The 14494-nt window shown below is 36.0% G+C and overlaps 3 protein-coding genes across 4 annotated transcripts in view; 2 read left to right on the plus strand and 1 right to left on the minus strand.

The window, feature by feature from the left end:
* The window catches only part of LOC103151116 (dual specificity protein phosphatase 22-B), a 10147-nt gene extending 5942 nt beyond the window's left edge, over window positions 1-4205 (minus strand). Inside the window, exons 1-3 of one of the 2 annotated variants that reach the window (XM_007570979.2) lie at window positions 3939-4203; window positions 3821-3854; window positions 850-932 (exon numbers count right to left, since the gene is read on the minus strand). In XM_007570979.2, the coding sequence (XP_007571041.1) occupies window positions 850-932; window positions 3821-3854; window positions 3939-3959 (138 nt within the window). In that variant the 5' untranslated portion in view covers window positions 3960-4203. Of the gene's footprint in view, window positions 1-849; window positions 933-3820; window positions 3855-3938 lie in introns of both variants that reach the window. The other variant, XM_016681147.1, reaches the window with a different exon arrangement.
* Window positions 4206-6941: 2736 nt separating this feature from the next.
* On the plus strand, window positions 6942-10739 carry bphl (biphenyl hydrolase like). Its single transcript, XM_007570980.2, has 7 exons — window positions 6942-7193; window positions 8379-8482; window positions 8570-8736; window positions 9418-9571; window positions 9670-9801; window positions 9957-10080; window positions 10166-10739. The coding sequence occupies exons 1-7, from the start codon at window positions 7111-7113 to the stop codon at window positions 10254-10256; spliced, it is 855 nt and encodes a 284-aa protein (XP_007571042.1). The 5' UTR covers window positions 6942-7110; the 3' UTR covers window positions 10257-10739.
* A 360-nt stretch (window positions 10740-11099) lies between these two features.
* Window positions 11100-13998, plus strand: psmg4 (proteasome (prosome, macropain) assembly chaperone 4). The gene is made up of 3 exons (XM_007570981.2): window positions 11100-11592; window positions 11701-11776; window positions 13102-13998. Exons 1-3 carry the CDS (start codon window positions 11416-11418, stop codon window positions 13221-13223), a joined length of 375 nt encoding a protein of 124 aa, XP_007571043.1. The 5' UTR covers window positions 11100-11415; the 3' UTR covers window positions 13224-13998.
* The last annotated feature ends 496 nt before the right edge of the window (window positions 13999-14494 follow it).

A 14494-nucleotide genomic window follows, 5' to 3' on the forward strand; every position in this document is an offset into this window, starting at 1 on the left:
CTAAAAACATCAGTGAAACCAAATCACCATCAACTTTCCACTGTTGCTGTGAGAGTTTACTAAAAAAAAGTTTAGAGTTTTGTTGTTTCTCACAGTCCTGATTTCTGTTTTTCTTGGTGTGTCGTAGTGACGTGTGAAACTGGTGGTTCATGTCAGACTGGATGTGTGTGAAAACTCAAATATTGATGTGAAGTGCTTTTTTTTTTTTTTTTTTTTTTGTCCAGTCCTTCTTTCAAAAGTTTTTGGACCTCAATGTGCAGAACTAAAAGCTTCTTGTGAAGAAAATAGCATCAAACAGCAGCTGCATCAGCTGAAGCAGATTTTCACACATGGACTGAAATTTCATGTTCAAACAATACCGAAGCCTCAGTAAACGCTGTGTTTACTGAAACCTGGTGGATTCCATGTCTTATGACTGTCACACAATTGAAAATATGAACATCTGTCTACTTCAGCTGCCTTTGATAATGATTTCACTGAGTGCTCTTATCTCACTAATGATCTTAGGTAATGAAAATATGTTTCGGGAAGTGATTCTTCAATAGGTTGAAGACATAAAATAGATAAACCTACAGGATGATAATATATATTATGTAGTTATAAACTATCTTAAGAAAATTCCCTACATGCCTTTGCCACACAAAAGTACTCACACACAGCTGTAGGGAGATATTTAACTGAAGAGACAGCAGCTCCGCAGAGATTTCACACTTTCACAATGAGTACTGATCAGTTGGGACACTGACGGGTAAGTGACTGAGTTCAGAGGACATTAAGTACTCTGTAGTTGGATGAAGGTTCGGGTCATTGGGTCGCAAAAGCTCATGCAGCAATTTGAAGCTGCCTCACCTCCAGGACAGGTGCAGCTGTGTCATGGATTGAGAGGATGTGGGTGATGTTGTGCTTTGCCAGTAGCTCCTGGTCCTGTGCATCTGTGAATCACAGAAAATTGAGAAATTTGAAATTATTTCTGCATCCAGTGACAAATGTCAGCATGAAAGCTGCAACCTAAATAAAGCATTTTCTGCCCGACAACACCCCCCCTCCCTTAATGTCTCCCAAGCAAATATGGCCGTATGGTTTAAAAGTTTTGCTCTTCTTTTGAACTGAAAGAAAAACCGGAAAACCAGTGTTTCTAAAACAGTCCAACAGCTTGGCCCAAAAGCAAGAAACAGTAATTGTTTTAATCAAATTTTGTTCTTTAAAAGGAAGCCAAATGTTTTCTACGATGGACAGATGTGCTTTAAGCATTTTTTTCTCTCATGCTTTGCAAATGTGCAGGATGCTGCTAAAACCATCCCAAAAAGGCCTAGAGAAGCCTTCACTAAGCCCTGCTACAATGCAAGTAAGCAACCATAAACTGCAGACATTATGTTGCAAAAATATGTAATAAATGGTAAAACAACACAACCATTTTTAATTATCAAAGTATTTCCGAGAGAAGTGCAATCCTGAGTCACTATCTATATGTTCCCAGGGTATACTTTATGCAACACAAATCATAAATTGAGGGAAGGCTAGTAACTCCCCTAAGGCTCTAAAAGCAAAAGATAACTTTTATTTTTCATATTTTTTGCCAAAATTTGACATTTAAGATCAAAAGTTATTAAAAATATAATTTTAATTATCCAAAGATACAAGATGTGATTCATCAGTGTGAAAACATGCAGTTTTTGTTGCTTTTATCAAGACTCATATTTGTAATGTAGGCCTCTGTATCTCCTCTAGTTTGATAACTAGTAATGCATTGGGACTGACTTTATTTTACCTGGCTAAACTGAAATTAAGAGCTGGCACAATGTTGTGTATAAGACTGAAAGTCACATATTTAACATATTAATATCTTCCAAAACAATGTATACATTTATTTAGAAGGGTTTTGTTAGAAATCAGTTTATTCAGATTTAGATGTAAATAAGCTAACTTAGCATTAGCTAAGCACCTTAGCTAGCTTAACATAGAAGCTGCAGTTGTTGACAGCAGATGGAATCCGTACACTAATCTGTTCTCTGATTAGTTTGAAGCTAAAAGGAACTGCAGAAAATATTGCATTGCCTTTAAAATTCAGCTAGACCCACCACATTCCTAATTGGCAAATGATAAAGGACTAAAAGGACTCAATGCAAAATACTATGATTGCTTGCTTTGCTCAGTAGAGCAAAGTATGAACAGCCTTTCACATCTCTATTTTTATGTGTAACCCATCATGGCATATATTTGTCCAATGGACAGTGTTCAAAGAAATGCAAAATCTGTTTTGAAGGACAAAGAGGCGACAAGCCTTCACAAATAAAGGAAAATAGAAGTGTTTCTAATTATTCTATAAAATTCCAAATCATATTATGCACTGACAATTTAAACATTATTTATGTGTAGAAGTAGATTCAATATATAGTTTCATGGTATTAAGATATTAGTTCTCAAATCCCAATTTCAGAATAGGCAAATTTTACAGAAATGCTGTGAAATATAGAAAGTTATCAATGGATTTGATTTATTTGATGCAACTTTCATTTTTTCTGTTTACTCAGATAAAGTACATAAATGAGAGATCCAGTTTGAAAGTGACTACAGGCTTCTGGCCTCATGACGGGCTGCAACTTTCACAGCATCCAAATTTATTGACAGTCTAATTTTACAGTTTGTTCTAGTTTATTTAGCATTGAACTGCTTTTTAGAGGTTGGCTTGCCCTTGGATTTTACACGATAACTAGATTTTGGTATTAGAACTACTTGGTTAGATTTAGACACTTGATTAGGGTTCAGCTACTATGGACATGCACCAATTACTGGCCCAGTAAATGTGGTTTTGGGGGGGAATTCCCAATTTCAGAGCCTTTAGTACAGCATGTAGACATCTGGAAATGTATAGCGGGTATCCAAATCAAGACTCCATTTTTTTCTACGAGCTTCATCAAGTGAATTTATTTAGATAAATACTATTGTTAAACCAGAGTACATTATGTTTCAAATTCAGTTTTAGCTGAATAAACTTGAATCTCATCTGAATGTGTTTGAAATTATTTAAATCATAAATGGTAACCTCAAAGGTTTAGTGGTAAGACTCATAAAGCCATGCTTTATCAAAGATATGTGTGAGTGTGTATATATACTTTTCTTTTAATGGACTTTAAAAAGTCATTTTTTGGTTAATTCAAACTAAGACAAAAAAAAAACATATCCAGAATGAGAGGCAGCCTTATAACACCAGACCTTATTTTTTCCTTTGTCGTACACAAATGTCTTTAAATAGGCACGGTGGCAAGCATAAAAGAAAAAAACATAAAAGGTGTTGCTAAGATGAAAGGTATTATGTTTCCTATTTGACAGCATTTTTCAGAACAGGTCACGTTTACAAAAAAAAGTCTTCCACATATTTATGCTATTGCCTACGTGTTTATGGTTCACTGTGTGAATTATATATAAAAAGAGCAACCTCATGCTTTGGTTTGCTGTTTTGTGGAAACATTTGGAATGCATCTCAGATCAGGGACACCCCCACAGCACGGGGCATCCCCTCCCACACCAACGCTCATCATATTCACAACATAAGATTTATGTTCCCCAGCAGCAGCTGCACACCTCAAAGGAAAAACTTCAGTAAAGATAAAAACAGTACTGTACGTTTTTTTTTCTTGTCAAAATGCAGTACTCCAGTCGTTCAGCTTCACACTGTGACCTCTCTACTCTATAGAAACCAAGCTCAGTGTAGCAGTTCACCACATGCTCCTTCATATGAGGAACTGAAACGTGTTCTACTACGCTGTCCTGAAAATGATAAAAAAAAAGGAATCATTTCTTCACTGACATGAAGGCTTACCTTTAATGTTACCAAGGTACAGATCTGGTAGGATCTAAAAAGAGCAAGGAAAGGGAGCTGAACGGACAATGCAAAAAGAGATTTTGGAGATTCAAACCGATTCTTTGTGATACTTTACCTTACTTATTCCATTACCCATCTTTGACAGAATGTCTTATGCAAGTAAGTTCAAATCTAAGACAACTATATGGTCCTTCTCTTCCAATTCAGGCTTCGGGGACGAAATCCTGATGCTCTACAGCAGCATTACTCTCAACTGACAAGCTCCGTCTCACTGTCCTCCAACCATCCTTGATAACTTCTTTGGGGTCAACCAAAATATCACAAAATCTTTGACACGTCCACAGCTCATGTCCCGAGAGATCTTTCGCTAAGAACATGTTGATTAGAATTACGTAATGTCACCTTAGTAGTGAAGCACACTGCTTGGGTGTTTATATTTAGACCGAGCTGGGTCACGGGATCGTGCATAGACACATACCAGCCAGACAAAGATGGTCGAGTGCCAGGAGAAACAGGAGAACACATCTAGAGCGGGGTGACGTCTGGTTGTCACCATGTGCTGAGCTGTTCTGCCATACAAGGAGCACTTCTCAATCAGACTCAAAATACTTGCAGTAAATCACATTTTAACTGGTTTTGCTTGACTAAGAAAACGTAATCCCCCATATCCCAAGAATTGTGACAGTTTTTCATCTGGTTATTTGTAAAAAATACTTTCAAATCAATTATATTCTCTGTAAAGGTCCATACAATCGGAGGTTGGACCAGTTCATCCAGTAGATGTTATGAACTAAGAGCCCTAACATTAAATTTACTAAAGTTAGGTAAAATCTTCAAATCACTTCACTGAGCCTGATTACGGGTCTGGTTTCTTCTTGACATTAAGAATTTACCCCGCTTAACTTTAATTTCTTGCTCTCTATTTCATTGAACACACTTCAAGTTTTGCATTTCCAGTAAATCTGGCGACACCTTCAACTCATCGCTCATAGCCAACCAGGGTATTTTTAGCCTGGTTTTTGTCTTGTGTTCCTGTATGCGGTTCAGTACATGGCACTGCTCACACTCATTAACAAGCACAGGAGTGTGGAGGCGTTTACAAAAACGGGGAAGGGCTCAAACAGCTCATGAGGGCTGACGAGTCAGACATAAACAAACTGGCCTTTGTTGAGGTTTATATTAAAATGTCTTTCATAAGTTCATTACAGGAAATACTTTTTTTTTTTTGCTTGATTATTTTTACTACCTACTTAAAAGTTCTTTGGCTGTACCTCTTTCATTAAGACTTTTCTCCATCTACGTAGAGGTCACTAACTCCCGAAGTTTAAGGAGAACATTTTTAAAGACATAAATATGTGTAATAACTAAACAAGAAAATTAGAAATGCAACCCTCTACATACGTTATGCTAGGTCTTTGTAAGGTTTGGTACAAACATATATTCCAAAAAATATAAAATTGATTTATTGTAGTCTTTAACAGACATTTATGTTTGTTTCTTATTTCTCTTTTTTTCCTTTTTCCAGATGAGATTTCCTTGAAATTATAGCATTAAACGTTAACGTCAAATGTTGCTGGAAAAACATATTTTGCAGCCAGATCCTAAAGGTGAATTTTTATCTGCCACACATTGTGGTTGATACAGTCTGTCAAATATTGAATTAAATGTTCACATATTTAGAGTATTTAACTCACAATCGAAGCTTTAACGCTACATAGGCCTTTAAAGGCGGCAGTGAGTTTAGCAAACCAAAGACACTATATCTGTAGAAGATCAGTGTTACAAAAGATAAGAATGGCAGTTTTTCCATTTAAGCTTTGGAGTTTTATCTCAAACCGTGAGTTGTTTTGCGAAACTGTTGCATAAGAAAGTATTGTTACTTTTCTTTTTCAATGGGGTGAAATGGGAGAGTAATCCACAAATCAATTAAAAGAAATATTGCACTTATTAAAGATGAACCTCAGGCATTTCAAAGAAAACTAAAAAGGACTTAATAGGACTGCTGCTGCAGAATAACAGCTAGATGGACAGAAAAAGTCCTGACTAATTGAAATGACTGGACATTTTAAGCACATATTTCAAGTAGTGAGAACAGGATGCCATGGTAGCTTTGGCAAATGCATCACAAAGGTATAAAAAAAATCAACTTGTAGTGTTCCATATCTAAATAGTACAGCATGCTGTGATTCAAATATTTAATATTGTAGTTCAGCAACCGAATTATGTATTTGTGCAAAGCTCAACATACAGCTGAATGCAACATCATTAGATCAAATGTAGTCTCTCTGCATTTGATCTTGGGTTGACCGCTTAGCCCATCTCTGCCGTTTTTATTCTCTCTGCCCACCATTGATGTATTATTTGCAATTATGGCTGTCATTAACTTTGTATACTCTGTTTTTCTTTGAAAGTAAACCTAGCCCGTTGGTTTTCTGTGTGAGTTTTAATTGTTGTCCTGCCTTCTCAGCTTCTGCTCAATCACGGCAGATGGCTGCTCATGCTGAGCCTGGTTCTGTTGGGGTTTTCCCTATTAAAAGGAAGTAGTTCCTTCCAACTGAGGAATCTTTTTTTAAACAGTTCATTATCTATTTTTAATGTTTTTGTACCACTGGTAGGTAATTTTTTAAGGTAGTTTCATTCAACACGGAAGGTTCATTGTGGCTTGAAATAAAACAAAGGTTTCATTCTATTGCCATTAATCTTCAACTCTCTCAGATTCTGAATCAGACTTAAGTTTTGGCCCAATACTCAAAAGCATTAAATTTACCATTAAAGTATGTATTGGTAAAGATAAATTACTCTAAACTTGAATCTCCTGGTGATACGAATACTTTTGGGTGCAACTGTATGCCTGGAAAGTGCCATAAAATTATACGTTTTATAAATCATTATTCCATTTAATAAAGAATATTGTACTCACCTTTCTTTAATCCCCACACAAAAGAAAATACATATTTAAACATGTAATTTCTTAGAGTGATTACTGTACAAAGTCAAACTTAAGAAATGAAACTTTTCAAGTAATGCACTTAAATCAAAGCAAAACATATTTTTCTGGATTGGAATAAAGTAAATTAAACGGTCTTGGTCCTTCCCGTACTTTCGCTTTAAATTTCCCTGACGTGAACACTCCCAAACCTCACTCAGTCACTCGCTGCTGCTGCTACCCGGATTTCCTTTGAAAACACCGACATGCAGCTCATGACTGAGAGGACTTTGAACAATCTTAAACCGCTTTAATCCAACCTGCAGTAGCTGACCGTGTGGCTGCAACGCTTATTGACTAAATGGCCTTGCTTTTGTTTGGAAGACGTTTGTTTAAGTGCAGCAGAGACGTCGGGAAGATCATGGAGGCGTCGCAGCTGTACTGGTAACTGTTTGCATTGCACTGCATTCAGTAGGAGAACGTCTAATGTTCAAAGTTCTTCAAACTGACTCAAAAACAGATGAGAAGTTCGTTCGGACAGGTCTAGCTTTGGGGCTAGGTGCTTCTGTTTTTACTTCAATGATTTTTTTTACATCCACTAGATGGCGCAATTTCTTTAGATGCACAAAGAATGATGAAAGTTGCCAAAATCACCAGGAAACCACCCAAAACTCCTTTCGAGTTTAACTTGCAATTATTTCATAGGGGATTCACGTGTATTTTCTAATTAAGTTATTGGTTTTTTTTTTAGGTTAATGCTTTAATTTCTGTTTAGGAATTACATGGTAAATTTAACTTAGTTCTACTTTTAATTTATTTCGTTCATTTTGTGGACAGCACACCTTTTTTGCTCCTTAAAACAGTCTGCTAGAGTTTATCCCAAAATCATTTAAAGATTGTCAATTTTAGAAAAACTTCTAGCTTGTTTAGTTATTCTGTTGTAAAGCATTATTTAAAGAAGATAAAATATTTCTTCCCAAAAAGGAGCGTCCGCATGCACGTCTCTGATGACATCACATGAAGCATATAACAATCATTGTAAATTAATTTAGATTTTTCTTTTTTTTTTGTCACATTTAAAGGTGTTTGAGACATATGTGAGAACACTTAATTTTAGAAAAAACTTGATAACAGTAACAGTAGGTTGTAAAGAGAATTAGAGCTGATTGGAATAGCTTGATTTCCTTATCAAAGATTTTAAGCACTCGTGTGGAGCCAAGCTATTACAAAAATAATATTGTCAGGTCAATGAGTTTCATTATAATGATTTTTTTTAAAAACTTCCAGTGTTTCTTGAAGAACTCTGTGGAGGAAGTGTACTTAGCCAATAGTCTGGCTACAGTCTGGAAGAAAGTTTTCAATAAAAAGGAGCAATTTCTTAAAATGTTTACATTGTATTGTATTGCATTAAGAAACTAATTTATGAAACTTGTAAAAAACTTGACATTCTTGCCCTGCAAGGTGTTTTGACCCTTTTCTGAACTCCTTGAGATTATTATGCTACACTTTTTTTCTCTGCTTCACAAAATAATTCTCACTACTCCATGCAGTCATGTGTCCTTCAGATCCAAACACGTTTTTAAGCGTCTGTTCTCGTGTTTCCTCAGACGTTGTTTTGTTTCTCTGCAGCTCTTCAGCTTCCTCGGGCAAGCAGCGTGTTAACAGCGTTGATCTGTACTACGAGCAAACAGGACAAGGGAAACATGCTGTTCTTCTTTTTCCTGGTGCCCTGGGTAAATACAGACCCACAATCTGAGCATAAGCCTTAATACCTTGTGTACAACAGATCTGCCTTTTTTTCTTCTTTTTTTTTACCACAGGAAGCACAAAGACAGATTTCGGTCCACAGCTGAAGTCTCTGAACAAAGAGCGTTTCACTGTGGTGGGGTGGGATCCCCGTGGATATGGGCAATCCCGTCCTCCAGATCGAGACTTCCCTTCTGACTTCTTTGAGAGGGATGCAAAGGATGGAGTAGATCTGATGAAGGTGACTTATGATCCCACTTAACTGTACAGAGCCATTTTCTGTGTGTTTCAATCCTCTTCCAATAAATACAGCAAAGAAATAAAAAAACACTCTTTACATAAAACATAGTTCATGTTCTGATTACTTCTTTCCAAAGAATTATGAAAGATGGTCAAAAACTTGTCTTAAAGGGAAGGAAAACAACAAGGTTAAGAGACAACAAATGGCATACATTAGTACTTTAGTGGCTAACAATCCTAATAAAATCTTTGCTTTCAGTGCCTTCTTTTTGTCAGTACAAAATTTCTGCTGATGTTCAGGTATCACTTCTTTAAATTAGTTGTTCTTTCCAGACATTGTCTCTGTATTGTTTTATGCATGATATATTAGCTTTAACAGTGACTAATTTTTCCTCAGTGTCTGAGCAAAATGAGGAAGAGTGGGTGACTTTAAGTATTGAAACGCCCCTCCTGTACACATGCAACATTAGCAGCATTAGGTCGAAATGACTTTCTAGAGCTTGTCAACATTGTAATTCTTGTTTAAAAAGTGAGATGTCTCATCTGTCTTAAAGTATATATAAAACTATATTATCACTTATGTGTGTATCACAAAAATGTATACTATTTTTAAAGGTTATTATGGAAATATTTGTAAAAATATTTCTTCATTGGTATTTTGTTCTTTTTTTTTTTTAAACAGACTCTAGGTTTTAAGAAATTCTCTTTGCTGGGTTGGAGCGACGGGGGAATCACTGCTATGATTGCAGCTGCAAGGAACCCTGAGCTGATAAATAAGATGGTCGTCTGGGGATCTAATGTCTTTGTTACTCAGGATGACCTCAAACTTTACAACAGTACTCCAGTTTTTATTGTCCAAAATAGCTGCCGGTACAAAAGTAGACACTGTTTCTTAAGTATTGATTGTATATTTCTTGTTTCTGGGAATATCCAGTGGTCCGTGATGTCTCCAAGTGGAGTGCAAGAATGAGGCAGCCCATGGAGGAAGTGTACGGAGCAGAAGCATTTGCCAAAATATGGGAGAACTGGGTGGATGGCATTGCTCAATTTGCAAAGAGACCAGAAGGTGAAGAAAACCATGTTGTTACAGAAGCATAACAACTGAAATGAAACTAAAATTTCATGCCTATTTTAAAAAAACAGGAAATGCATAAAATAAATATTTTGATGTCTTATTTTGTATTTTAGGCTGAAATAATTATTTTTGAATTTCATGTTTAGGAAATATCTGCATGGAACTTCTACCTCTTATCAGTTGTCCAACCCTGATCATACATGGAGAGAAAGATCCTATGGTCCCCAGCTTCCACCCTCAGTACCTTCACAAAAACATAAAAGCATCACGGTGAGACCATGTTCCAACCAATAACTTTCAGTGCATTAGATTTATTGTAACAATGAGCTAAAACATTTTTCCCCCCTAAATCTAGGTTGCATCTAATGCCAGAGGGAAAGCATAACCTCCATCTGAAGTACGCGGAGGAATTCAACAAACTAGTTGAAGACTTCCTGAAAGACTGAGGCAGATCATTAGTTGTTTTATAGCCTGCAAACAGTCATGGCGAAGAAAATCTTCATCTTGGATCCGTTTGTTTAATTTTCTCAAATTGTCTTTTTTTTTTTTTCTTTTTTACAAATAGTCTCAAGTCCACAGCTTTTAATTCTAATGAGTGCTAGTTGTTGACTGCAAACTCAACAATGAGATTTTGTCAATCATACAGCAACAACATGGTGAAAAGAGAAGGCTCATTGCTTCAAAGAATAGTGAACCTCGCCATATTAATAATGGTTACACAAGCATCTGTTATGATTGGGAGCCCTTTTCAGATTTGAGCAGGCTGGACAGATATGTTACGTTAGTAAAATCTAAAAACTTATCTTAGTTTGATGATAAAACTAGTTTGATTATCTGAAACATTTAAATGTGACCAAAAAAGAATACATTTTTATATGTGGAAACAATTGTTATAGAACTATGAAATCAAATGAGTTAATCTCTTAGCACATGCTTTCCTATCTTGATCTGATATTTAGGAAAACAATTAGGGGTGCTGTGGTGGCGCAGGGGAAAAGCACGATCCTTATATTGATGCCATAATCCTTTTGGTGGTGGTCGCAGGTTTGATTCCTAACCTAGTGACATTTGCTGCATGTCTTTCTTCACTTTCCTGTCTAACTACTTTCAAATAAATGCCAAGAGCCAACAAAACCTTTAAAAAGGAAACAATTATTTCATTACTTTTGGAATATAACTTTCTTCAAGAAGAAAGCAAAGCTTTTTTAGTTTTGTTGCCAAAAGGTTGGTCTGTTGCTGTTATTGAAATAAAAAAATATGTTCTACAAAAGCAAACTAAGGGCCATAAGTTAAAAAAATTTTTTTAATTGCCTAAATGTGTAATGTATGCACATTCAACATTTGGTAAACATTTCATTGCAATATTTTCCAAAAGTAATTATTTTTATTTGTTGCAGTTTGTGCCGGTGTTCTGAGTATATGTGCTACCTCGTCAGATTTTCCCAAGGCAGGGCGGATTAATGGGTAACAGAACACCGGAGCTAGCCCGTTGCATCTAAAATCGATTGGTTTGGTCTGCCATTTCCCCACTGTAACCAGGAAGTAGCTCCTGTTGTTTCACACGGGTCGTCATTTTCCAATGTTAGCATTACAAAGTGCGTCAAAATGACCGAAATGCTGAACGGTACGGACTTCGGGGGAATTTCGGTGCATAATTTCTCCGAGAAGATTCTGGAGCAGGTCGTCCACTTCCACGTGATGAAGTTTAACGAAGGCTTTTTCCTTTGGGTCGGTTCGGCTCCTGCTCTATCCAACCTAGCGGTTTCAATGAGCAGCAAATATGTGAGTAAATGGGTTAATTCAGCATCTGTGTTTCCGCTTCTCATTGATGTTTTCCGAGTTCACTTCATGTTTTTTTTATTTATTTATTTATTTTTTATGGTTTTTCAGGATTCGATGCCGTTATCTACATTGGTGATGGGAGATCCGTCAAATACTGCAGCAAACTCTTTGGCACAGAGGCTAGGTAATGTATAGTATTAATTTAATGTTTTATCACAATGTTTCTGTACTCGGGTGTAATAAGTCTGAGAGTTAAAGCTTGTATTAGATTAAACGAGATTTTCATCTGCACTGACGATTTTGTATTTTTCAGCTATTTTTGGCTGGATGCACAGATTTTGATAATGCCTTTTACTGTGCTTTGAAAATTGTTGAAATTAAGCTTAGCAGCATTTGATGTTTCAAGTTCTTTCGAAGCTGAAAGTGATATTGACATTGATGCTGATGCAACCTGAGGAATAAATACTAGTTTGCCTGTTGTATAACAGCAGTGATAGTACCAGCTTTTGCTTTTCCGTCATATGTTACATATAGATAACAAATATCAAAATTAACACTAAGACATCCAAGTAATACAGGTAAATAATATGAACTAACAAATGCATAAAGCATAACAAAAACATTGCAGTTTCTGGTGAGTGATATAATAAAGACCCACTGTTTGTTCTCTTTATATTGCAAAAATTGCACACAAGCATTAAATTAGGTGCACATGTTGACAGCATCATTACTCATCATTTTGAAGGAGGTTTGCCCTGTTTAAACCAACTAGTTTGGTGTTTTTCTGACTGTGGAAGTGAAATCATAAGAGCTGTCTGAAGCCTTCAGAAAAAAGATTGTAACAGCCTGAGGTTGGTAAAAAAAAAAAAAAAAATTAAGAGGTTTCAGAAGACTTTTAGATCATTCATTCAGTTGTATGCAAAATAGTCTTAAAGTTTTGAAAATTCAAAACGACTGCCAGCATGCCCAGGCCTGATTGTTTAATCAATATCACCCTGAAAGCAGACCGCAAGATGCTGAAAGAAATTTCCAAACCCCTTGCTTGTTGAATTAATGAATTGTTAATATTTTTTGTTTCCTTAAACTTCAGTAACTTTAGCAATCTTTTTTGTGCAACTCGCATACTAAGCATTGCTGCTCAAACTACAAATGCATTTTGCAATAAGCAGGCATTCCAATTGTACAAGATTAATTGCAACAGAAGCAATGTTGCAACAAAGAAATACTCAAAATCCCCTGTCTTTATTAGGATCAACCCTTTGTATGTCAATAATTTTATAGAGTATACCTTACTGTATAACCTGATTTCTCAGGTTAAATTCCCACCATATTTTTAAGTCATGTTTTTAATTACCACAGCTCTAAGCATAAGTTGCTTTAAAACCCCCTCTAACTTCCAAATGCTTTCTTCCCTCACATACACAGTTCATGTATTATTTTTGAACATTAGCCAGTGAGTTTTGTCTAATGAACCAAGTGAACAAATATCTTTCTACTTTTTCTTCACAGCAAAGAGGACCAAAAAGCAAGTTTTTGTGAGTTACAGTCTTCCGATGACAGACTCCAGCCTGAGTTTGTTGGTGGAAAACCGGATCAAAAAGGAGCTGGAGCTTCACCCTGAGAACTTTTAGAAGCACGTCACCCCTTTAAGACATTTACTTTCCTTACATCAACACCTGCTTATTCTTTTCATTGTCCTGCAACCAAACTCCCAAAACAAAACAGACACAGAGGCAGTCACATCCACTGTTCTTTTATTGACATAATAAATTAAGTGGTTTATTATCAAAACATGTAGGCCTATGGCTTTTTGTACAAATGCATCTTATTAAAAAAATAACACTTAGAAAACAGCATTAGAGACTGAGTTTTTTTTGTGTGTTTGTTTTCTGTTTTTCATTGCTTTACCTGTTAAACATACAAACCAGTAAACCCATACAAGACTAATATGGTTGGAATAACTGTTTGGAATAGTAGGCTGGTTCATCTAGTTGATGTGCTTCTAAACATGTGAAGATCAAGATCCATACATTATGAATGAATGGCACATGTACAAATCCTACTCGGTATTCACATAGTATAAATGTTCACAGTTACAACTAGGCCAGTTCTACCTACACTGCTGTACTCTAATCGCCACACGTGTTTAATTAAAAAAACAAACAAAAAAAAAAACAGTATTTTATTGTGCTTTCTGACTAATGTTAAACATGGAAATGGCAAGATTATAACAGTACTAAAATACATAGAAGAAACAGTGACAATTGGAGCGGAAATATTTGCTAATGAAAGAGGTAATTCAAGCAACAAGTTGGCCCTTGGCATCATTAGAAAATAAATACTGGATTTCTTCAGTTACATCTCATCTTAAATCTGTAAAAAAAAACCAAAAAAAAAAAAACCACAGAGCCAATGAGATAAAGCCAATGAAATGCTGAGATACATCATTTAGACATACAGCAGTACACCGCCCTAATATCCGTTCAGCTCTCAGATTTGTCTCGTCATCAAGTCTCAAAAGGCTACACGTAGAAGTCTGCCGTGGTCTCCGGCTGTTTGTAACGTCCGACAGCCGTCATATGTCCCCCTGACAGTGTTAGTCTTTATTTAAAAATCGGCATCTACGCCGACCGCATCTCTGAGGATAAAGTGCCACAAATGGACTTCAATTAGTGGACACGAGAAGGGGAGAAAACATACATGTAAAACTATTAAAACCATTTGTGCCCTTTCATGCAAAAAAAAAAAAAAATAATTATAGTAGATTAAGCCTATATTTCCAACATATTGGCTAAAAATTCACAAACACTTGATTGTGTCTTTGACATTTAGTGCAAAATAATGTGAGAAACTCTTTGCCCCCTTACAGATTTCTTCTGTTTTTGCTTTTGTTTGTCACACT

This window comes from Poecilia formosa, unplaced genomic scaffold, assembly GCF_000485575.1.
Source record: "Poecilia formosa unplaced genomic scaffold, Poecilia_formosa-5.1.2 Scaffold271, whole genome shotgun sequence".
Lineage (NCBI taxonomy): Eukaryota > Metazoa > Chordata > Actinopteri > Cyprinodontiformes > Poeciliidae > Poecilia > Poecilia formosa.